The sequence below is a fragment of the Bombus vancouverensis genome, chromosome 12, assembly GCF_051014615.1.
Source record: "Bombus vancouverensis nearcticus chromosome 12, iyBomVanc1_principal, whole genome shotgun sequence".
In the NCBI taxonomy this organism is placed as follows: Eukaryota; Metazoa; Arthropoda; class Insecta; order Hymenoptera; family Apidae; genus Bombus; species Bombus vancouverensis.
The window spans coordinates 12,866,880-12,891,995 of NC_134922.1; the positions used below are offsets into that span (position 1 = coordinate 12,866,880).

The 25,116-nt window shown below is 46.5% G+C and overlaps 5 protein-coding genes across 15 annotated transcripts; 3 read left to right on the forward strand and 2 right to left on the reverse strand.

Annotated features, from left to right (window-relative positions):
* The first annotated feature begins 515 nt into the window (after positions 1-515).
* On the forward strand, positions 516-11,155 carry LOC117155550 (uncharacterized). Of its 11 annotated transcripts, XM_033331635.2 has the most exons (19): positions 868-1,342; positions 1,963-2,175; positions 2,438-3,734; positions 4,203-4,298; positions 4,382-4,561; positions 4,647-4,856; positions 4,926-5,176; positions 5,337-5,526; positions 5,659-5,851; positions 6,570-6,664; positions 6,785-6,808; positions 7,138-7,182; positions 7,383-7,449; positions 7,584-7,751; positions 8,130-8,274; positions 8,359-8,466; positions 8,751-8,903; positions 9,055-9,087; positions 9,856-11,155. In XM_033331635.2, exons 3-18 carry the CDS (start codon positions 2,964-2,966, stop codon positions 9,080-9,082), a joined length of 2,724 nt encoding a protein of 907 aa, XP_033187526.1. In that variant the 5' UTR covers positions 868-1,342; positions 1,963-2,175; positions 2,438-2,963; the 3' UTR covers positions 9,083-9,087; positions 9,856-11,155. The 11 variants fall into 11 exon arrangements, with proteins under 11 accessions (XP_076479460.1, XP_076479459.1, XP_033187526.1 ...); XM_076623345.1 differs by lacking the exons at positions 868-1,342; positions 9,055-9,087 and adding an exon at positions 516-534; XM_076623344.1 differs by lacking the exons at positions 868-1,342; positions 9,055-9,087 and adding an exon at positions 660-846.
* A 2,169-nt stretch (positions 11,156-13,324) lies between these two features.
* Positions 13,325-18,338, reverse strand: LOC117155552 (uncharacterized). The gene has a single exon (XM_033331649.2). The coding sequence runs from the start codon at positions 15,977-15,979 to the stop codon at positions 15,287-15,289; it is 693 nt and encodes a 230-aa protein (XP_033187540.1). The 5' UTR covers positions 15,980-18,338; the 3' UTR covers positions 13,325-15,286.
* Positions 18,339-18,587: 249 nt separating this feature from the next.
* On the reverse strand, positions 18,588-19,253 carry LOC117155471 (Neuropeptide-like precursor 3). The gene is made up of 2 exons (XM_033331465.2): positions 19,143-19,253; positions 18,588-19,050 (listed from the first exon to the last, which is right to left on the reverse strand). Exons 1-2 carry the CDS (start codon positions 19,152-19,154, stop codon positions 18,799-18,801), a joined length of 264 nt encoding a protein of 87 aa, XP_033187356.1. The 5' UTR covers positions 19,155-19,253; the 3' UTR covers positions 18,588-18,798.
* Positions 19,254-20,853: 1,600 nt separating this feature from the next.
* LOC117155259 (uncharacterized) lies at positions 20,854-21,459 on the forward strand. Its single transcript, XM_033331053.2, has 2 exons — positions 20,854-20,964; positions 21,074-21,459. The coding sequence occupies exons 1-2, from the start codon at positions 20,950-20,952 to the stop codon at positions 21,365-21,367; spliced, it is 309 nt and encodes a 102-aa protein (XP_033186944.1). The 5' UTR covers positions 20,854-20,949; the 3' UTR covers positions 21,368-21,459.
* Positions 21,460-23,514: 2,055 nt separating this feature from the next.
* On the forward strand, positions 23,515-24,737 carry LOC117155366 (uncharacterized). Its single transcript, XM_033331265.2, has 2 exons — positions 23,515-23,592; positions 24,153-24,737. Exons 1-2 carry the CDS (start codon positions 23,572-23,574, stop codon positions 24,411-24,413), a joined length of 282 nt encoding a protein of 93 aa, XP_033187156.2. The 5' UTR covers positions 23,515-23,571; the 3' UTR covers positions 24,414-24,737.
* The last annotated feature ends 379 nt before the right edge of the window (positions 24,738-25,116 follow it).

Below are 25,116 nucleotides of genomic sequence, written 5' to 3' on the forward strand. Positions count from 1 at the left end.
ATGCGAGAAGAAAAGTTTTTATTCCAGTCCGCTCGACCCAATGATTCCATCGAGTTATTTATAGATCTGTTTCATCGTCTCGCGAGTACGATTCCCGATCTCTACGACCCGTAGAATCCTTATCTATCGGTAAGCAACGACTCAAACCATGCTCTCGAGAAACTCGCGCACGATTTTGTACTGGATGAACTCCGCTCCATGCAGGTCACCGATAATCGCATACATCGATTCCACTCCTCGTCGGTGATTTTCGATCGTTCACTACTTACTATAGCAACGATGCGTCACTTGTCCAAGAATATGATGTAAAGGGAGAGGGGAGAGAGAGAGAGAGAGAGGTAAAGGGGCGTAGGAAGGTCTGTACCGATGGGAAAAGGATATGGAGTCGAGGGCTGACTAGAAGGGGCCTAGAGAAGGGGAAAGAACGAATGACGCATAAAACAGCAGGATATCATCTAGGAGGATACCTAGCGTGGCCGATCGCGGTCACGGCGTTTCCGATTACGATTACTCGTTTCATAGACTCACACATAGGTACGAGACTCGCGTATCATGTAGGAGCCATGGGTGCGACCTATGGGTGTTTCGCGGTTCGTTGCGGATCGATAACGCGCAAAGAGTATCGAGAGAGCGCGACGCGCGCCTGGATCGACCTAAGTTTGTAGTAGGAACGTAACCGTTCGCCGTGGTGTTTCCCGTCGCGACACCGTGCCGCCGACTCGCCGGAGGAGATCGCCTGTCGCCGACTGGCGCCCCGGTCACTTGGTCTACGCGCCGCGCCTTCTCTCTTTCTCGCCACTACCTCGCTAGTTCGATCGCGGGACCTGCGAACAGATACTACCGCAGGTACCCGTTTGGAACACGTTGGTCGCGCGACAACGGAAGTTGTCGAAAACGTACGAACGACCGTGAAACTCGCTTCGAACTAGTCGGGCGGGAAAAATCAGGTCAACCGTTGTTGGTATCGCGCGGTATAGGTGACTGGAGGAAACGAAAGAAACGAAAGTCGTAAAGGTAGATGCGGCAAAGTAAACGCGCTTGCGCCTTGCGGACCACGGACGACCACGCGTTGCGGCGATAGAGGAGCGGAAAGGGAGAGACACGCGTCACAGTGAGACTTTTGGAGACGACGAGACGTGGGCGCAGGCAACCGTGGCAAAATCACCGGCAAACAAATAAAAGATACACGTTCCAACGATCGAATATACACTGTACAGTCACGGTAATCACGGTACGAGTAATCGGAGGAGCGGTAATCCATGTACGATTATAGAGCACCGTGCAGAGCAAACTACCGCGTGTCGGAGTCTTAGGCGAAACAACAATTAGCTGGAGTACTACGGTGTGTAGTCTTGGTCGATCCGTCAGTGCATAGTAACGCGTGATCGTCGAAAGCGAAAAGAGATCGAAGCTGAAGCATCGCGAGAGGACGAATCGATTTCGTTACGAGACACCATCGAAACGTTCCGTAGCCGTAGACAACGTGCCGGTTGTCTTGACCACTCGGATCGATGGAAAGTCGTGGAACCGTGGCAAATTAGCACACCAGTTCGTAATCTGGTTCGCTCTTTTCGTTTTACGTTCGTCGTTCTCCATAGAAAATAAGTTTCGTGAGATTCAAAGTTAGAGGATCGGTATGCGTAATTTCACGTGTGTACTACGTCTGACGCGCTGAAATACGAATAGGTTTATATATCGCGTGTGTCACGCGAATATCGTACACGTTCTCTCGTGCATCGAACCAGGGGTTTTCTTGTAATTACATCGAACGCCAACAATGCACAGATAGATTCTTTAATTCTCGCGAGCTGGAAAATAATTGAATTTATTTATTTAATTTATCCGAAAAAGTCGATGCTTGCGACGACGCTTCTTAGATCAGCACGAATCACGTTGACTAGGAAAATATCGATCAAATATTCGTTTCGCGTTTGAAAATTATTTGCATTCGAACATTGACAGATCGAAACGAGTTCAAGCGAACGAGGTAGCGAGCAGAGATCACGCGTGTCACTAGATCCACGGGCCAGTGGTCGATCATTGATCGAGCAACGCGTTCACCGTGTCTGTCTCGGACGCTCGACGAGGTCTGCGACGAAGCTCCACTACAACGCGAATAGGAGATGACGCGATCCGCGAATCGCGAGAGATGACGCATTCGATGACGAAACACTGGTAAGGGAAAACTGTACCATTGCCCGTACACGTAACACGTAAATACAGAATTATAATCTTATCTCATTCTCGGTATCCACGATGTTTTGTCCGTGTATGTTATCAGTTTTGGAATCTCGTGTACATAATTGCTCGTATCGATTTGAGATTAGTCGCAATGTCTGATCGATAAACAATCGTACACGATGCTCTAACGAAACGAATATGTATAGAGTTACGGTCCGGCGTACGTCCATTGACCGATTGATCATTGTTGTTTCAGCGTGTGGAGGCGGCAATGAAATCGAACGTGCTTACGGCTTGGCAAAGTGGGAACAATTACGATTGCTATCACGATCACAGTGGTCACGCTCGTCGCAGTGATCACGCCGTTAATGGTGACAATAAGACCGTGCAGGTGTCGAGATGGAATTTTAAAGACTCGGAGCTAATCGGAGAGAAGAAGAATCGTCGATCTCTGACCACGACCGCGTCGGCTAGAGCACGAATCACTGAAAGCTGTTAAAGCACGAGTCTCGACGGATCGGCAGCAAGAAGATCGAGTTAAAAACGCGGGAAAAAGGGGAGCGTCGCGAGATCGTGGTAAAGCGCGTTGCGGGCGAAGGAGTCGACGATCGACATCGATGTGACCCAGGGAAAGGAAAACTGCTGAGAGGCGGTCGTTGGGCAAAATCAAGACGGAGACAGTGCCGTAGTCCTGGGGGCCCAGGGTATACGCAAGATCTATTAATAACTTGTAATACGGTAGTAGTGGGGCGCTGTTCGCTAGCGGGTGAAAATAGAAAAGAATGTTTTTGGAATCCAATTGGACTTGGTTGGCCGAACGATGGGGCAATATGGCCGACTTGGCCGAGCGGGTGGACGATCTGATATGCAGTTTCGACTCAGCTGGTGATACGACCATGGATACCTTATCGATGCTGATATTTGGCTGGATGTTGTTCGGATTAGTGGTACTGTGTGTCGGCAAATACGTTTACAATCGATTCGTTTTAAACGAGCTCGGTTCTGGGGCAATAGTTACCGCCAAGGACGGCCATATCGTTCACGGTGATAGCGTCGGTGTCAGTGGTGGTGCTGGTGCTGGTGGTGCTGGTGGTGGTGGTGGTACTGCCGGTGGTGGAGGTGGTGGCGGCGGTAGTGGAGGCAAGTTACTTTCGCTTGGCAAGCAAAAAATCGTTTCATCGGGTTCGGTATCCTTGGGGGCCGGGGCAGGTGGTGGCGGCAGCGCCGGTTCCGGATCGCACGCAGCTGCCCCTCATCCTTCCGGTGGCGGTACCAGTTCGACTTCCGGTATCGGCTCGTCGCCGTCCTCTTACGTCCCACCGACGCCTCCTGTACGCAAACGTCTCACCAGAAAGTCGTCCGGTGTTCTCATCAGCCCCGCAAGAAGTAGCAAAAGTTTGAATTTGCCGACCGCCACTGGGGCCGACCCGGATGCCGTACGCTGGGTCAACGAGATCATCGTTTGGCTCTACTCAGATCCAGCGATTTTGGACCAACTCCTGGCTGCTTGGGTCGCGTCTCTCAATGATTTTACCAGCAACTCCGTCGACGAGGTGAGCCGATATTCTCGTCCGCTCAATGCTCTCATCGGCATTACCGTTCTATCGTAACGATATGATTTTCTCCATATCGAAAAAAGATCTGCTTCGCTAGGATTGCTCACGGTCCTGTCTCATGAATATCTTTCACCGTGTCGAGAGACAGCGACCGGAGAAATATCGAATCGGAGAAGGTTTGAAGAAGGATGTTCCGCGTAGGTGTTCTTGAGCAACAAAAACACCGGCTTAACCCATCCGCGCTATGCTGTCGGACAATTTTACCGACGAGACCCTAGAAATCGTGCTTCAGGCTCGTCGAGTTACGCGCGCTTATCGTTGGCCCGCTCATTTTCTACGAACCAACTCCGCGATAACACCGAATAGAATCTATTTGAAATTGAACAATGAAAAACAAAGCCTCTTTGAATTGTTCGATTGTTACGGAAAAATGCGTTTTCACTCGTGTTTTCTCGTTACTCGTAGCACGGAGTCGGAGTCGAGTTCGTTCGAGTTTTACCCGAAACACATCCACCGAATCTCTCTAACATCTTTTGCGAGTGCGACTCCAAGGATGACGTGGTACGTATGAAATATTCTTTCGTCACGTATTTTCTGTGTCAAGGATCGTTTCAAGTATGGTCATCTCGTTTATTTCGTTTCAGACGATCACGTGCGATTGCGAAGCAACTCCAGCGTTACAGTTGAAAGCGTCTCGCCGGAAAGCTGATAAACTCGAAATCAGCCACTATCGCGTAAACGTAAATCGTTTCCGTGCGCGATTAAACGTCATCTGCATCACCGAGAAGCTTCTGCTAGACTTGAAATGCGACGGCTGGCCGGACGTTTGTATCATATTTTTACGTTATTTTTCCAACCAGTGGCTTCGTGATATCTCTCGTTATCCTTGTACCTTCGCCTTTACGTTAGGTGAAAGTCTCGCTGGCCCAAGTAGGCACGATAAAGAAAGATCTGGACGAGAGCCAATTGCAGGAAGTCGTAACGGAAATCGTAATAGGCGCGTTAAGGGGGACCAATGTTCATCTGAATTTGTTCCAATATCCGAGCTGTCCACGGTTATGGAGGGAACCGGCGACCACGCAACACAGCTTTTCGATGCCTATGCATTACGACAACGTGGTAAATTTATTTTTAAACGACTCGGACACTCGGTCCCTTTTTCACATAACGAATAATTAATTCGTCTAGACGACGTCGAGCGATTCGCTTCAAGCCTCCAGACAACGACTTCAAACTCAAAGTCCAACACCGACACAAAATCAATATATTGCCAGTGACAGAAGGCTGCTCGTCAAGGTGGTGAAAGCAACGGAATTAGGCGGCGAGCAGGGTGCTTTAGAACCGTATTGCGTCGTTGAATTGGACGAACCACCGCAGAAAAATCAAACGTCCGTCAAGAAGGATGCTCGAAACCCATTGTGGGACGAAGCGTTTCTATTGTAAGTCATTCGAAACGAAAGATCGCGGCGCGTCGGTTCGATGCGGAGTCGTCGTCATCGAAATCGACCGATTTCTCTTCGTTTCTTCGTTTCTGACGAAACAACAGCCAACATATACCCTTTTACCTGCTTGAATCTCACGATCGCTCGTAATTTGCAGCGACGTCAATCGTAATACGTCGGAAGTACTGCTGGAGGTCTACGATCGCGTAAATAAATCCCAACGATTCTTAGGTTTGGGTATCGTCGGTATCGACGAGCTGCTCGCAAATCCGAGTCAGAGACAGATCATACCTCTTCAAAATCGGCCGTACGAAGAGGAAGATATCACCGGCACTCTGACCGTAGAGGTAAGTAAAAGAGCGACGCGAACGCCCATACGCGGTGTAATTTAACGAAATTTCTTTATTTGCTATGCCATTTCATTGTTTTCTTTCCTTTTCTATCCTCTCTCTTTCGCTCTCTGTCCTCTCTTTTCTCAGTTTCTATTCATCGAGGGCGCGGAGGTGCCTCAAATTGGGAGCAAACCTTACAAGGTGAAGGAGACGATAAAGCCGGTGTCACCGACTCCTCGTACCTACACCCCGACAAATCTCATCAGCGACAATAGTCTAAATTACAACAATGGTAACAGCACACTTATCTTGTACGACTCTACCGTTCAATCCGAAGGGGGTAATTACCAATTACTTTATCTGAAAGGCATTGCGTTCGTGTTCACAAGTGTGAAAACATAGCGATGATTAGTGATGTCACTGCCCTTTAAAAATCGTACTCAAACAGTTGATCGCAACTCTCGCCACATATGATCTCGTCGAAACGATGTTACATTTCACTGTGTACTTTAACGCAACGTAGATCCTGTTTTTTTTTCTTTTCTTCTACAACTATAGAATAGATCGTATTTATTGGTTGTTCGCACTAGCAGCGACACGTACTCTCCCTCTCGTGCGCGTGCCTGCATCTCTAGCACCGGATTGTACTTTCCACTGCCATGTAATAATTCGCATGACCTATGTTTACTCGTATGTACACGTATAGAATTCTCTAGCTGTCTCCCTTCTTCTGTCAACTCCGTTACTTAACGTTCGCTTTAACGTTCCTCTAGCACGATACGAAACGATTGTACGCTCACTTCTCGGCCCGAGTTTCTTACGATCGACGATTCTTCGAAGTTATTTCGACTACCAGTGAAGCGAACCTGGCAAATCACGATGACAGTGTATGCAATATGCTTGCATAATCGCGGTCGCGTTGCCAGGCATGCGAAAACTTATCTGGTAAACGAAATGACGAATGCTTGGTGGAATGATGGACGTAGAAAGTCGTAAACCTCCTTCCGTTCTTCCTTCCGACCGATTAGATATTTTGAGCGACCAAATGTAATTTGCAGACTATCTGACCAATGGCAACGTGGTGGATTCGCCTTACAGAACTGGACAAAGCAACGGGAACAAAGGAACTCTGATCGTGCACAGCCAGCAAAGGGTACGCTCAATGAATCTGCACGTTGAATGCAATTACGAGACCTATGCAAATTTTACTCCATCTACTAACACCTATCGACTATGGTCTATTTTTTTTTTTGTTGTGTCTTCTCTTTTGCAGCAGCCAGAGCGGCAGGTGGTTAAGGTAAGCCATTGCTTGACATCGTGTCCTCTCACCCTCGTCGTCACCGGCGTGATCATGGTTGTAAATCCGCGCACGTATTTTATCAGCATTTTTTTAGATCCTCCTTATCTTACGTCCATTCTCCGGATTCCCGTTCCAGCATCGAAAGCCACGGTATTTATCATATTCCTTTCGTTCGAACGATCCCATTTCCCGTTTAATTTTTCACGGCCTGCCTCCAATTTACGTCCTTCTTGCATCTATGAACCAATTGGAAATCAGGCAGCCTTGTGTTTTACGAGAACGCTAATTATCGTCAGTTGAGTGGCGTGTGTTTACTAATTCCACAGGTCGCCCTGACGGAAAGTGGAAACTGGCAGGAAATCTCTCCGGAGGTAATTATTCTTGTTGTCACGAGATCGTTTCTGTCCTATTCTTAACGCAGCGCCGTTCTAATTTTCGCGTTCTCACGTTTTCGCTAATTACGTTACAGTCGATTCGAAAAGAAACCTTGTAAAAAGTCTATAACGATGCTTGTGAAACAACCGCGACCTTAACCGTCTGTTTATAAACCTTTTGTTTTCATTCGTTTCAGCATGGACCGAAAGATACGAGCGTGACCTCGGGACCAGAAAGCACGCCGAATTCTTCCAATTCCGAAGGTATCCCCTCCTTTCTTTTCTTTTTTTTATCGTTTCCGCTCGCTGCGTACTCTTCCATTCATAAGTATCAAGACGTTTCCAGCTTTCACCTGAAACGCTATAGTTGGTTTAAATTATGCCTCCTCGTGTCGTAGAAAGGGGTAGAACGAGAAGAAAAAGGCGAGATTTCTTTGGAACGATAAAGAAACGATTGAGTCGATCGAAGACGAGAAGCAGATCGGTCGGACCGGAAGGCGATGCAAACCACGAGGATCAACACTCCAGGTCTATATCTGCGGACAGAGCGCGTGATCCTGGCTCGGGTATGTTTGCTCACGAGTATACATTACGCCCGTGAAACGATTCCTGATTTAGAACAGACTTAGTGCCTCTTCCCTCTAGTAGACCGAGTCTTTAGTATAAAATTCTACTTGTTTGTTTTGCACACGAATCCCGTGCGTGGCACGCAACGTTGGTAAGTACGATCATCCCGATACCGATGATGCAACGAGCAACAGCAGTAGAGCGCGCATTTTACGGAGCTTCGTAAAGCGATCAGCCGACAAAAGTATGAGATACACGCACGCCAACGTTACAACGCTAACGCCACTGCCAATAAAAGACATTTCCCGTGCCAATAACGCTGACACGCGACTAACGTAACGTGAGTTGCAAACGATTGTTTCGCTTGAATTTTATAGTTCGTTTATCGATACCAGGGAGGGAAGAGCATTCGAGGAGATCGAGTTTGAGCGAAGCATCCGGTATAAGCGGAGCGTCGACCAGAACTTACGTTAACGAGGCTTCCACTTTAGTTCTCGAGACCCTCGAGAATGGTATTAAAAAGTAAGCAACACAACGTTCGTTTTACCGTTTATATTTTCGTATGCCGAACGAATCATATTCGACGTCCGTTTTTGTTATTTTCAGGCATTACCTAGTACCATTGTCGCTCGCACAAAAGAGCAAATGGCGAAAGAAAGGCACGAAGCTTCACATATTCAACGATCACACTTTCATAGCGAAACATATGGCTGGGTAAGCTAACGCGGAACACACCGTATTACGTATACGTCGTTGCGTAAAAGCTTTTAACCAGCTAGATCTTCCACTTTGTACTCCGAGAGCGATATTTCAAAGAATCTTCGTAGTAATAATATTATTTAACAGCGTTTATTTATCCTATCGTTTCGCTATGTGTCAGCGATATATTTGAAAATTACTTAACATCCGAGAGGCGTGTCATATTGTATCCAATTGCGAAAAAATCGCATTAGAAATGAAATTAGCGTGGAGTCAGACGTGGAGTCGTTTCATTTCAGTGGAACCGTATGCGAGGTGTGTAAGCGAACGCTTGCGCGAAGATTGGGCAAGCAGGGTTACGAATGTAGAGACTGTCAAATGAAGTGTCACAAGCATTGTCACGTTAAAGTGGATATCACGTGTCCCACATCTACCATTCAGAGCATCGAACTGTAAGTAGACGAACCTCGTTATCTAACGATTTCTTATTGAATCGTTTCAAAATCGATGGAAAATATGTTACTGTACGTATAGTTTAAGAAAAAAAATTTCGCGGAATCACGAGCTAATCCTATCTTTTTTTTAATCTAATTGTCGCGTAAGGTCTCTGCTACCGGTACTCAGTGAATAAGATGGGTAAGTTGCTCAAATTTGACAGAGAAAAACTTGTTGGTATTAAAACTCTGGTACTGTAACAAGTAGTTGCGCATGAACAACGAATTTTCTGCTCTTTCTGTAACAGTTGCAACGAACGTTGATTCCTTGCACTTCCATGTGATTTTATTACTTATTGGCAGCGTCTTGCGACCACCATGGACATGCATACGTCTCGTACCGCTTTTGCAAATACTAATCGTCCGTTTGAGATTTTCGTATAATAGAAGGCAATGCTTCGTTGATATTTTTAACCCTAGCGTGGGTCAAGATACGATACGTTCAAGTTTATGCAAAAGTTTTCCAATTTTCAAATCCGTATAAGGATTTATCGATCGTCTGCTCTTAATAAGCGATCAAATTGTCATTCAACGACAGATGTATCACGGAGATTTTTATATATTATTACAGCAATCGTCGCATCCCAGTAACTGTCGAGATTTAATTCGAATATTTATCGTTTTCGCTTCTTTCCATCTCGTCAGTTACGGCGGACGGACAGATCTTCCATTACCCGCATCTAATATTTACGCTAACGATCGATACCTACTAAGTTAATACATTGGAGATCGATGAATTTTGACAAGATATTTTTCACAATATTACGCGCATTCTGCGCAGTTTTCTTCACTTTAAAATTTCTCGCGGATAGCGTAAAAACTGCGCGAATGATCTAGATCGTCGATCTCGAATGTGTTACATCGATACAATAGTCACGTACATTTAGTAAAATTTGTCAATTTCTTTTAGAACGTGCATAAAGAACGTGCAACGGCCCGAGCGCAGATCGATCAGTCGGCTCTGCTGATGAAATCTTGGACGATCTACTTGCGGCCATGTTCGAGAACCGAGTCGTTTGTCCTGAGAAAAATTGTCGTTCAAATCGCTTCGTACGTAGTGGCACATTTGCGAAGCGAATCACGCTATTGCATCGTACACGATATTGTAGGCAACCTCGCGTGAGGAAAGGCTGCCAGCTACCTACGATAAGCGTTACGATTGGTTTCCAAGCACGAAGCGCTTTTGAACGCCGTAGCACCGTTCTCTGTTACCCGCTACTGTTACTATTACGCTTTTCAATATCTACAAAACGAAATACGAACGCGAACGTGAACGTAAACGTAAATACGAACGCGAAAACGAAGCGAACGAAACGAAACAGATCAAGCGAAGAGACCGAACACGATCGCGTGTAACTTTCTTCTAGAAGCAAAACGTTGTTCGGTTCGGATAGTGGTGAAGAGTGAGCGATACGTCTCGAACGGCTGAAAGAAATAACGTTCGCGACGAATCGTGAGATATTTATCCGTTACCATCTATACTATAGTTTCCTTACAAACTTTCGAATTTTCACGAAACTTTTTACACTTAAAGGAACGTCCGATTTTCTATCGATTCGTAATCTTAAGCCTTAAGCGATTATATTGTACCCATTTTGCCTTTTTCTTTCGTTCGTTTCTCTCGCTCGTTGTTTTAAGAACAAAGGGAGAACCTTTGGGGATATACGATGTATCTGATAGAATTTGAGAAAATGACATCGACGAGAAACGAAACACGTGAACGATAGTGCCTCTAGATACGAAAGTTCGTCGTTATCTTTGAAATATTGTATCTTTATCCCGTGAAAGTACTACTTTTGACAATATTTTCGATCGTTGTATCAGAAATCCGATCGATGAATCAAACTTAAACGCTTCGACGCGCACACTTGTGCCTATGTATCGTGCGTAAAGAAAGCATCGTAATCTTTGAATGATACGTATTACCGGCTGATAAATATTACTATAATCATAATTAATATAATTGATGATTACGATTATGACAATTATCATTGCTATTGCTATTATTATTCTTATTATTATTATTGTTGTTGTTGTTACCGATGTCGTTGTTACGATTGTTACTACCATACCTAAGAATAGAAAATAACGGTCTACGATGGTCTACACCACTACGCCGGGCATATTCAAACAACTGTTGTAACAATGATGATAATGATAATAATACTGTGTTACGTTGAAAGAAATAATATGGTTACATTATGATTCTACGCCACTGTGCCTTTATTGGCTCCGTCTTTCTTTCCCTTCCCCAGAATTCCGCCATTTCGAAACGCCTAACGATATTATCTTCCAAATATCATTATTACAAGAAAAGATCGCGGGGGAAGATATAAGCAGGTAGATGTTAATCGTTCCATCTATTTCAGTCTCTGAAAAGAAATGTCTCAAGGTAAAGTAGGTAAAAATGGAAGGAACCTGTTCGGTCACATTTTCAATGTCTTTTGTACATTTTGTAATTTCCAAATTCTTTAAAAAATGTTTAAAAGTCAAACAAAGGTACACGATACGGTAACAGAGCATCAGACAAAAATATGTTTCGATCGCGTTATCGGTACGTTGCGTTTTCTTCCGACGTCGTCTCGTCGTTCGGGAAACATCGAGACGAAACGTAACGTACCGATAACGCGATCGAAACCCGAAGAATCGGAAATATGTCATCTAGTCGTCGTGAAAAGTATCTTTATGCGTAGTCTCGTTGCCGTTCGACCGTGAACCACGATATTTCATTTGAAATCAATCGCGTACGTCGCGTGGCAGCGATCGACGAACGTCGAACGACGTTGCCGATTTTGCGGATCGGTGTGCGAGAAAGATGGCTCTCGGTAAGCGAAAAGTCGGAGTTCACGGATGAAAAGGGGGATTGACGCGAGATACTCTGCGGTCACCGGTCGTTTCGTCTAGATTCGGTGGGAGCGGAGGTGCGAGGCGCGACTCAAAGTGGAACAACGCCGACCTAATTCGAGGTCGAAGCCCCAATTTTCGTGGAGTTCGCTAGAGCGGCAGATCGACAACGGGACGACGGTAGTCATGACGACGTGACGTAATATCCAACGTCATCGACGAAGCGCAACGACCCGGCCGTACGTTTCTCGCCGCGCGACTAGATCGCAGGCTGAATGGGGTGGTGCGGAGCGCGGCGAATATTCGATTGTCCCGGTTCCGATTGATTCATTTTTCCGCACTCTTCGACCATCATCGGCTTTCACCGAAGTCTGCCTATCTGGCGATTAAAAGATCCGAGAAACGGACGAACATCGTCGTTGCTGTGGATGCGCGTGTCTCTAATTTCACGTACGAAACAATGGCCCAACGTATGGCGTGTGTACGCAGGTTACAATTGCGTACATACGAACGCGCGCGCGAGGATGCCAAGTTCGAAGGATAGAGACAAGCTGCGACCAGGTTTATTCAATCGCAAGCTCGGAATTAGGACGCGTTGTCGACGGCCTTCTCAATGACGTCAGTGACGTCACTAGTTTGGAAGGAGAACTAGGACAAACGGACTGAGAAAAAGGAACGACGCGACGCACGAAATCAGCGATCGTCGCCCTAGCTACCACCATCTACCCCTGCCCGCTCCGCCTCCCGCCACTTTCTCGCAGGAAAGCAACGTGTATTTCAGTTTCGGCTATTTCAGTCGTCTTTTTCGGGTCTTCTTGAAAATCACCTGCGTTTCGCCGACTCTAAGAAAAGATAGCGAGTCCCGAAATACGAATAGGAAAGTAAAACGAGAGACGAACGGAAGAGAGACTTTTGCAAGCGACTGGTTAAATCGGAGACGAGGAGAATAAAGGAAGAAAAATAGAGAGACGAGGACGAACAAAAATAAGCTCTATGGCGCCTAGGAAATGAATATCGCGCGTCCAGGTAACGACAAGGTATCCTGGAAGCGATCCTTGAATGAACTATGGTATTTCGTAGGGACGACACTAGCAGCGATCTGGGTCAAAGAAGGGTCGTGAATGGCGTCGCTTGCCTCGAGTGACGTCACGGGGGTGCAAACCCCTGCAAGTGGGTCACTCGTTGATTCTGTCATGGCCGTAGCTATAAACGGACCAGGGACGTCCTTCCATGTTTCCACGTCTTTCCGCGAATCGTGTTCCGGTACGGGCACGTTGCGTACAGATCGGCCGGAACGACGTTGTTTCTCCGACGACATGCTCCGGACACGGGAACGGAAACCTTCCGTCCTGTCGATTATTTCGGAGCAAACGCAATCGCGGCGTCGTTAACTGACCGACTGTTGCTCGATTTAACTTCGCGTGCTTCGTAAAAGTCTGCGTTTCGGATAATTCGAGTAAAGAGCGTAATTCGTAAGAGGATAAAATAGTGGGAGGATGTTAATGGTACAGGAAGGCTATAAATGTGAACGCCGGTTTGAATGAAAAACGTTTATTTGAAACGTAAACTACGTGTAGTATCGACATAGGTAATACTTAATATAAAATATTCAGTCCTGAGAATCTGCATTTCTCGCATATTCTATCGTTCTCGCTTTTTCTCTGTTCTTGTATTTTCGCGCGAGAATCATCGACATTTATTAGGCGTGTGTTAGCGTTCTATTATTTCTCCTCGCAAGATATCGTACATCTGTGTGCCAATTTTTTCGCGACATACCATGTAACTCACGCGGTAGATATTTACAAGGCACTGAAAGATCGCGTATACGTTCCGCGATTACGTTCGCCTTCACGTAAATGAGAACTTTCGACGATAGTTTAAGAAAAAGATTTCCCTTCGCCGTGGGTTTCGTTCGGATTCGTTTCGCCGCAACCGTTCGACTCACCGGCGTCCGTCTTTCGAGTATCGTTATTGTCCGTGTTATTCTCGTCTCGCGTGAGAATGAAACTGGAACGAAAACGAGGTCGAAAACAGAACGATCCGCTCCTTTTTCATCGCGACACTCGCCAAGCATCTGTTAGCACAGCAGGCCTTGCGAAAGAAGGAACAGAAACTTCGCAAACTCGTTTAACGTCTCGCCGTAGCACGCACACACTCGAATTTGCTAGTCTCGAGCGAACGATTGCGCTGAACGAAGCTCACGATACCATTTGCGAATCGTGATATGTTTTAAAAGTATCCTTAACGAACAAGTAATTCTAATCTATCTGAAATACTCACGACCGAACGTTACGTCGGACGGTTAGCGATAAAGATCGCGCGAGATCGTCAACGTTTCGTTTCGATTCTTTCGACGATCGTTTCCATCCGTTCGTTCCTTATAAAAAAAGCACCAGAGTTGCGCGATCTCGACGCGTTCACGCGTAATTGACTCGTATATCGCGATAACCGACCTCGGTTTCGCGACGATATAATACCTTTTCGCGAAACGACGTTTCGATAGAAGCGCATCGAGAATCTGCTTCGTTGCGAATTCGACAAAGAAGGTGCATGCGTAAGACGGATCGTCGACCGATCGCATCGCTATGTGACGTTCGAACGTTCGATCCGTCTTGTTTCATTCCTCTTTGCGCTTGCGATCGAAACGGATCGCCAATTAATCGTCAACTATGAAATTCGTTGGCGTGTAACGTAATTGGTATCGCTATTGTACATGTTTTTATCGAGTGTACTAATCGTTTTTTGCTACAAAAGGTAGGTACATACATGCTTACACGGCTACGTTCTGTCTACGTGATCTATCTCGTTTACGAATAAGAGACCAACAACTTAAAACACAATGTACTTGTACGTCGACGCACCTCTACCTACGACGAACGCAACTTTCCCGCACTTTTCGCCTTCTTCTCTCCCAAGCGACCGACGACCGATCGAATATGATCGGCCTGGAACGAAAGAAAATCTCGACGGAGGAAGAAGCGCGCCGGATATGCTTTTCCGCGAAGTTTCCGGCAGAGCGAGAAGACGCGAAACGCTACGTTCGCCGAACCTTCGACGTCCGTTACAATTATTTCGCTCGTATCGCTCTAAGTTCGTATACATTTTGATCCACTCGTTTGGTCGAGGTTTGAAAAAACAGCGGCGAGGAAACGGCCGCGATTGACAAAAGTAGAAAGTACGGAAACGGAAGCGTGGGCTGCGAATTCCTGTAGATCGTGCGAGCAAACATCTCGTACGCAAAGAATGGTCCAAGAGCGGAGGCTCCGTTCGGCTGTTTGCGCTATTTAATATCGAGACGATCGCGCAACGAAACTCGAAGTTTGTAATGAGATAGATAGATAGATAGAGAGATAGATAGATAGATAGATAGATAGATAGAGAGAGAGAGAGAGGGAGAGAGAGCGGAATTGAGCGAGTGTATCGTTTAAAACGGATGAAACTTGGATGAACCGAGTGAACCGGCTTCGACTCGAATCGCCATCGATCCTGATTGCTTCTTATCGGTAGAGACCGACGGTATCTTGACAGGAACAGGGCATCGTCAATTGCTGTGCCATGTTCCTTGGAACCCTCTGCGTTGGTAGGCCCGAAAGACCTCTGACGTACGTGTAGGACACCGGACTGCGTAGGATTCTTTTGGGGCTCTTCTTCGCGTGCTTGTTCTCCTTCCCTTCCCACTTGGAGGATATCTTGAGAGTTTGAAGCGCTCTTCGAAGAGTATCTGCCGTGCTGGATCTTTTCAACGAGTCGCTGTCGGTGCTGCTGTGGGCGTCCGATGGACTCGAAGAGTACGAAAGCGACTCCGAAGTTCTTCCAACGCCTCTAACGTCTCCAGGGCTCCAAGAACGCGAGGACTTGGCTCGAACTCGCTCCGAACTTCTCTGAATGCTGGAAAGTCTCTCCTGAGAACGAGTCGGTCGGCCGCGAAGTCGGTCCAAGTAGCAGTGGGTTCTCGGCGACCTGGTGGCGCGGCATAGTCGCTCGCTGCTTCCGCGACGCGACAGCCTCTCCGCGCTTCCGGTACTTCCACCGCTGCTGCAACCACTGTCCGTGCTGCACTCGTCGTCTCCAAATTCTTGTTTCGAAGAACCAGGGCCCACGGTCGGACTGACTCTTCGTTTACCGTCGCCCTTTTGGTTCTCTCGGCGACGATCGTCTTCCGGATCGGTCAATCTAGTCGTGTCCTCCATTCTCAGTGAAGTACGAAAGCCACCGATCCGATCGAGATCGCGGACGAAAATCTGCACCGTTCGGTTAGCCAGCTCGCAAATTTCGTTTCGTTCGATTAGAACTCGTTCGTTCGGAATTAACTCGAGTTTCGTTCGATCGCGCTCAGTCGTTGACTCGCTGCCTTTCGCGTGAACGATGGCAAATGCGCGCCCTTTCTGTCACGGTTGATCAATTTCCGTGCGTCTAATCAATTCCACACTCGTTTCACTGTGCTTATACTTGCGTAAAACGATGCTTTCGAGGAGAAACTAGCGTGCTTCGTTGTCGATCGGTCGTTGATCTTTTATTTTCACCCGTTTCCCACTGTTCTGTGTTCTTATTAGTTACTGGATGCCTTTTCCGTCTTTCTCCAAGTTGTTCATCCTCGTGTGCCGGAAGAACAGTTTTATTCGGCGGTTAATCGCAAACACGCGTTTTATCAATTTGTCGTTGATTGCCGGGTTTGCCGTGTGTATTTCGCACGCTTTCGTGAGCGAACTGAGACTCGGAGACTCGCGTTCTTCTCTTATATAGCGTCGCGGCTTTGCCGAGGGTGCGCGCATGTCCTCTCCACCACGTGAGGGTTCGAGTCGTATCTGCGAGGACGCGATATCGGGATGAATGCGACCGACGCGGTTTTCGGACGTTGCTCGTTCGAAACGCGATTCACCAATCGGCGCCATTTTTCGTTATTTTCGGACCATTCACTTCGATTTCTCTCGCGCGAATCGCACGCGTACTTTCAATCGACTCGCGTCGATCGTACTTCGATCGAAACGCATTTTCGCAAACAGCGAATCCACGAATCACGAACAGGGAAGAAGCGCTTAAGCGCGTAGAAGTGCTTCTTTTTTTAGGCTGGACCGTATATTCCTAATGACGTAACGAGCGGAGAACGTCGAACCTTCTTTGTAGTAGACGATCGATACGTCGAATGCTCTTGGTGAAACGAATTCGTTAAAATTAGCAATGCCGCGATTTAATGGACGCTGGTTAAGAGAGTGGGACGAGCAATCGAGATAGTAGATAAGGGCAAAAGAGGGCAATAATGGGGACAGTACAAGTATTGTATCGCGTCTCGAAGCAGAGAGGTCGGTGAACTGCAGCGTGCGATCGATGCAAAGGGGTGGATGTACCATGCAGGCTGATCGCATTGCCGCCAGCGCTGGATGCACCCGGATGATCAATAATTTTGTAAATACGAACCAGGTATGACACGAACCAGGAATACAAGATAATACGTAGGAAATATTAATATATCGAAATACGGAAACAAACATATCGAATATAGAAATTAATATATAAGCGAAAACGTATCGCACCCCGACCGTTAGCTCCTAATGCAGCGTAACGAGGGACGTAACGAGGTTCGTCGTAACAGAATAGAACGATTCGGTTATATGTAGATTTCCCCTTCCTTTTCCTCGCAGACGCTTTCGTACGATGGTACACGGTGACGCGAAGAAAAATTTCATTCTCGATGTTATTACGGTAACACGTGTTGCGGTGCCAAGAATATTGCGAAGCGGAACACGTTGCTGTCTCGAAACGCAACGTGACGTAGTGTATATTCACCGAAGACAATTTGCTCGATTTCATCGGAAAATTCGTGTATGTTAAACCTTTAGCGGATTAACAGCATATTGGACGAAGCAGCAGCGAACCACGAACGGCACATCCAGTACACGACGTACGCGAGGACATTGCATTTACCTTTTACGTAACGATTCTGGTATTGTTGTTGCCGCATAATTGATTCGTCGTTTGTAGAAACAAAAGGCCGCCATGGCCTTGCTCGATTTCAACGAAACGCAACGATTCCTCCCTTGTCGTCGATGGCGAATTTCTGGCTCGAATTCTTCTTCTGGGTATAATAGCGAGACCAGTCGCAGACTCGTTTGACATTTTCAAACGACCGTGTGTACCGTGAACCCTTGTATTTTCATCCACTCTTTTCTATAGCGCGTTGTCTATTCCCTTCGTATCCGCTACGTTCTTGCCATCTTTCGTCGCACGTTCCACCGCTTCTATTATAAATCGAAATCGCTGTGCTTTCGACGCAAGCGACGGTTCGCTTGGCTCTCGTGGATACGCTCGACGAACCACGCGAGATACGACGTATTACGTTCGCTTCGAGGGAGCGGAGAACGCGATGGTTTATCCAAGGAAGCGACAGTGCAACGCTTGTCTCGTGAAATCGTCCAAACTCGGACAGCAGTTCGAACATCAGCTCGAATAAGCATCCGACGAAGAGCGCGCGCCAGGCTTTTCGCCCGGTTGACTCGTCCGATCTTACTCCAAACGAATATTTCTTATTCGTTCGATCGCGCCTAAGATTGCATACACGCGCCACTCCGTGTTCCGATGCACGAACACACATTTTTATATGACATAAGTGGGTGGAGAACGATTATTCAGAGTGTGGTCACGCCTACGTTCATTCTTATATAATTGAATTTACAGAGTAACGAGGAATCACGTAACGAGCTGTGCGCGATAGATTCATTAACGAAGAAACAAGTAATCGTCGAAATGTAAACTACGGGACGTCAAGAAACATGTACGCGTATCGAGGAAATAAGAAAGCCGTTTGCGTTTGAACAGTTTTATTGATACCGAATCTAAAAGTATAAGAACATTGTCGGAGAATCGAAGCACGAACGATACTTCATAGAAAGTACAGAGATGCGATTATTGATCTTTTCAGGATGAGAAAGAGATGAGTCGATTGGTCGATTACTCGATGGTTCGGTTCAGTCGCTTGATCGCTCGATCGATCCATGTCGTCTCGTCGATCGTGTTAGACGACGTAGCCTTTGTAGATGTAAGAGGAAGCAGGCGCGTAACTAGCAACCGGAATAGGCGGATAGTTGGAGTAGAGAAGGGGTGTTCCAATGTTCGAGAGAAGAGCTGGTGCAGCCAATGGAGCGGCGGCCAGGGGAGCGGCGACCAGAGATGCCGAGGGTGCCGGACCTGGTGCTGGAGCCGGGGCTGGTGCAGGAGCCGGCGACGGTGCAGCCAACGCGACCGCCAATAATCCAGCGAACAACAGCTACGCTCACAAGAATTCGATCAAGAGGAGATTCTTCCTTTGCTTACCCTGTTTCCGTCTGCACCATCTAGCACTCGATCTCCAGCACTCACCGTTTTGAACATGTTTGTGGTTGAAGCGTGTGGATACACTACGTAAAAGCTGAGACGATTATACCTCAATTCCCGAGGAAACGCTGCTTATATAGGGGAAACCGCGACAAAGATTCTCATCTCTCTACATCCCCCTTCCTTTTACCCATCTCTCTACATCTCGTTCCTTTTACCCGTCTCTGGTATTCCACGAAGGGCAACAGCCGGTCTTCCAAGCAGACCATGAACGGGACACTCGCTTCCTTCTTGTTGGTACGCGCAATTTTTTCCACCGACCGGCCAATCGACTTCTCCCTTTGTGCCTCTCCGCAAACGTTTTCCCGTGTATCGACCAACTACCGGCGAATCGCGGATTTCTTCAAGGTTGCACGGGATCAGGCGTGTCCCAACAATACGCGCCATTTCCTTCTTTTTCGAGTCTACGTTCGAGCAACTTTTTTCCATCGAGCACAAACAGGTTTTCCCCTTTTCTCCGGCATCGCGTTGTCCTTGCGACTTCGAAAAACGATTGACGATCCGAGGATAGCTTAATGGCTCGTTGGCTGCGAGGTACGAACAACGACCAGCGTCTTTCAACCTGCTCGAAATAATTATCAACATCCGCGGGATGATCGTTTGTCCTTCCCACGCTCCTACAGCGTTTTATCGTGCGAAAGAAAGAATGGCAAAGTAGAGGTAAGAAAGACGACGCATGGGACAGATTCGAAATTATGCGAATTCTAATACAGCTTTCCTCTGCTTGTCGATTCCAAATTGGAAGAGATATTAACGACGAAATTAACGAACGTAGTGGCAGCCTGTCGTACCTTCCGTGTCGTGATACGAGGTGTATCTCGACCGAAGGGGAAACAACGTTTGCTGGTCTCACTCGGACTCGACGAACTTGAACTTGGGAAAAAAGCGTTTGCTTTACCTTGGAGGTGTTCAGCCTTGTGGTAACCGAGAGAAAGATAGAGCGAGCGAAACACGGAGACAAAGGAGGGATGCGAGTGACCAGATCGAGCGAGTGAGAGGCGTAGGAAAAGGATCGATCAAAACGAAATGTAACGATCGGAGAAAAAACAGAAACGCGACTAATCGAACAATTTTTTTATCCAGACCAAATAGGATGTGCGGATTAGATCTATGATGAAGTCGGATATAAAAGTAGACTATTTAAATGAGGCTGAGAGAGAGAGAGAGAGAGAGAGAGACAAACAGAGACTAGATAAAAAATGATGAAAAACTAGATGAAAGTAGTTGCAGATAGATCGTGTGGGAAGCAGAACGACCCGCGTAATCACTGAGCCGACTTTGTAACCTTGTTGTGCGTTCCAACCGGACAAGCACGTAGTCGAGAGGGTTATACAATTGCTCGGTCTGGTTGCTTACGTAATTTCGTGATACTCGTAGAAGTGTCCGCCCTGTGCTTCTCTTTCGATCAAGGTCATCGAAATCGATCGATCCATTTGTTGCGAGTGATAGCTACCAAACGCGAGCAGTTTGAAAATACGATACAGGATGAGGAACGCGTCGCGTCGCGTCGCGTCGCGTCGCGCCGCCCGCGCCCGCGCCCGCGCCGTAACGAGCGAGGGAGCGCGTGAAAACGGCCGATGTTTCACGCCCGGCATTCCAATGCGACCGCGACCAACAAAATTGATACGAAGGTGACTACACCAAGGAGGTCGGAACTTTCGCAAGCCCCGCATCCACCGTCCTTTTCGTAAGTCCACCACCCCATCAGCGCCGGACATTGGTATAAAACGAGGACGCTTCGACGATTCTGCACTCATCGCTCAACAGCCGAAACAAACACACAAGCTCAACAATGATCAAGACAGCGGTAAGTGGTTTAATCGCGATCGAGATGATCTAGACTTTGTTTAAATCCTAATATATGTATATGGAAAGAAAATCAAAAATTTTATTTTCAAATCTATCGCTTTCCGCAGTGCATCGTTCTCTTCGTAGCAGCCGTGGCGTCTGCTGGAATTCTCCACGCCCCTTTGGTCGCTTCTCCAGCGGCGATTGCTGCTGTTCCAGCACCGATCGTAACTGCTAGGAGCAGTCAAGTCGTAGCCAGGAACTACAATACATTCGCTGCCGCACCACTGGCATACACCGCCGCCGTACCTGCAGCCGTGCACGCGGCCATACCAGCAGCACCCGCACCGATTACCCTCGCTGCCGCCGCACCTGCTGCACCATTGCCATACGCTGCACTCGCCTACACCGCCCATCTATGATTTCACCCCTGATACTCCGATCGCCTGTCCAAATCTCTATTTTTAAGTTTTTCTTTTTCATGGAATAAATTGCAACTTAAAACGAAAACAAACGATCGTTCTTTCGTACTTGCATCTATCTCGAATATTCAACCTCTGCCGTAACATTTCCATCGTATGCTGTAACGCAATCCTTTCGCACACCGTTCGACAAAGAAATTTATCACGGTTTTCCTCCGACACCCTACGCTTTGTTACCGTATCTTTTTATAGCACTATCTACTAGAAAGAAATCAAATCTAATTAAAACTGCGACGCGTCAATGAACGACGAAACGATTCTTTCTTATGGATCATTACAGTAGCAATTGATAGGTAGGAATTAATGAACGAATCGATTGAGAGATGAATGGTAATAGAAATTATATAGGAAAATACAAGTTTGCTTGTTTACGATCTATTCGTAATCCCTACGGTCCGTGCAACTGCTGTCGAAACAATTGCATACGTCGTGCCATTGTTCCAAGTAGCCAGAGATGGTACAAAGGATGCTGCGTTGCATGAGTCGGATCATTATCGCTGTAATTACTGACCCTCTGTAAATTGCATTACGGTGTTATCAAAATAAATTCATTATACGGATGTAACCTAAAGAAAGACGCGTTTCTTTCATCTTTCCACCGTATGAGAAGTTTTTAAAAATATACAAACTTTGCTGCATCGAACGATCGATCATCGGCCCATTATCGAACATCTTTGAGAGGAAAGGTTCACGCGTTATTTTCCCAAATATTTTTCTTACGATCGGTTTCCTAAAGCGAAAACGTATCGATGAAAAGTAGGACATCCGTGCAGGGTCAAGAGTGAAGTTCGATACGGTATTCCGTATCGATAAATCAAGGGAAAGTTACGAGGAGCAAGTTGATGAACAAATCCACGTTTCCAGTCGGAAATTCGAGTCACGTTCGACGAACGATCTTCGAAACTTGCGATGTCCCAATCGTCGTAGACGCAGTACGTACGGCCGCGTTTCGTATTTGGAACGAGCATGAGCCGCACCCAATGTATATCACTGGCTGAAACCGAACTGCAAACGACATCGATGTCTTCGTTATTGTTGCGTCAATTTTAACTTTGCGAATATCCCGAATAAGCGGCATTTAAAGGGCGGTTCTACTCTAGTCTCACTTCGTGTTGCTACGACGTAAACCAGAATGAACAAAGAATACGATGGAAATTTAAGAAACGACGGTACTTTCAAACTTGAGTATCAAGTTGTCGATTCTTTTCCTCCTTAAGATTCGTTTCGTAGAGTAAGTGATAAACAAAGAAGAAAATAACTTTTTAATAATTTTTTCTGATTCACGCGACAGCAACGCGTTCGTCAAAGGGTATATCCAAGAATTATTGGCCAACTGGAACTTGCGATATCTCGTCGATCATTTCAGGAAATAGAATTTCCAGAAAAACGTGTTTAAAAGTTACACGTCGCATCGTACAAGCTATGCATTGTACAAATTCGAGAACATAGTTTCAGTAGACGAATCTCTACTCTCGGAAAATGCAAGATAATTCTTTTTCTTTTCACTTCTGAACCTAGATACCTCGTTAAGGAAAATAAAGGATTTCGTTAGCTTGCAAAATCTGTCTATGAGAGCTGAATAGCAAACGCGCATCTTGCAACGAAGCAACTCATGCTACAATGGTCGTTGTCGTTGGCAAGCGAAAATTTCCAACGTTTTTCATCGTTTCACCCTAACGTTCATTCCCTTCGAGGATTTACGATCCGCGACTGTGTTCGTGTACCATACCGTCCATCGTCGTATGGTATACGACTGTGGCAAAGGAAAAATGTTACGGACAAAGGGCGTTCGAAGGCAACGTATATCCGCGGTGAACGACACCGAGCAGCCGCGTGGAGCAGCGCGATCAGGAACCACGAGGATAATGCTTAAAAAAGTTAGAGGAAAAAAAAGAAGGCTAGATTCGGCCATAGAGACGGTTACTGTATAACAGCAGGCGTGGCCTAAAACGAGCAAAGTTAATCCGATATGCAGAAGCGTGTTCCTGTCGTATGGTACCGCGAACCGGTGTTGCGAACATGTTCGTAGTGGGAGTATATTACCGGACGAAACAGAGTATAAAAGAGCTCTAGCTAATCCATATGACAGTACAGTTGTCTGTTGTTATCCACTCGATACACTTTCGAGACCTCAACAAGTAAAAATGTTCGCCATGAAATTCTTGGTAAGTTGATCGAGAAGCAAGTTGTAATCGCTTCTTGCGGACGAGTCCAATCGAGAGAATAAATCGGGGGAACGAGCAAGTTTTGATAATAGATGTTCCCTGTTCCACGCTTCTTCTCGGTAGTTTTGGATTCTCCTCCAGTTCTTTTGTAGTTTTCGTACGAATAAGAATCGTAATAATCGATTTGTTTACTCTTTTTCGTAAAATAGCGTCTTGCGTTTATTATTACAAACGAATCGGTTATATTCTTTTCAAGTCAAAAAGGCGTGCTTTCTTCACCAAAGAGCAGGGGTATGGCTCGATTAATTACGAGATTAAAGATAAGACAAGATTTCTACTTTTAAAAGTAGAAATACGCGTGACGATAGATTCAAATTCTCGACATGTTTGCGCCTTTGATATCATGCTCGACCGTGGCTCGATCCATCGATCATCGAGTTTCGTAATTGATATATTTGTATAAACAAAGATAAGCGATAAAAAGGTTCTACCGCGATAAGCGAACTCGAGAGGAAAGTTCAAACGATAGACCGAAATTAATCCGTTAATTTTTGTCAAAGGTTCTGTTCGCCGGTTTGGTCGCTGCCTGTTCGGCCGGTTTGTTGCCAGCGGCGGTACCAGCAGCAGTGCCAGCAGCGATCGCGGCACCGGTTCCAGCAGCTTTGACGGTCGGAACCTACGCGACCAGCTACAACGCGCACGCGATTAATCACGCGGTCGCTGCACCGTACATCGCTAGCCCTGTGATCGCCCACGCCGCCGCTGCTCCGCTCGCGTATTCCAGCTTCCCTACCGCGACCCTCATCGCCGGCAGACGCTGAAAATCGTACCGAAACCGCGTCACCGTTCGAGGACAGTGCAGCCAGAGAGAGACATCCGGTTACGTTCCAACGCAATGGCCATACCAACCGTGAAACAACTGATTAACCTTCGATACTACCATCCCCACTACAGCAACAGGATCCTGGACCTCGGTGAATGTCATTGATCTGCAATTACAAATGGATGCCGACGACGTTTCAGGATGTTTCCGTTTTCGGTTTTCACTCCTCTCCTTCTTTTATTACTCTCGATCGACAGACCTTTCGCTCGCCTTTTCATTTTGCAAAAAAAACACAATAAAAAGATTTTTCTCCCTTTGAAAACTTCGTCTTTGCCTGTTTTATCCCAGCACCACATATATATGTTTCTTCCTCTCTGTATTATTTCTTTCGTATTTCTGTATTTCGGGCTCCTGCAGAGAAAGAGGGTATCGAGAGGGCAGAGGGAGAGAGATAGATGAATACGAAGTCGACGAGACAAACGATAGACGATAGACGACGAAAAATCCAAGGCAACCGCGAAACAAACGACAACTCGTTGATTACTCTCGCCGACTTTATGCTTTTTCGTGTTCCTACGTATCTCCGTGACGAACTCGTGGCTTCGCAGCGATTTCTCAATAATTTTGTAAAATATAGAACTTATAAAAGGGTAGAGGTAAGAGAAAAGCGGATAGAAACGATCGGTGGCGAACGAAGATTG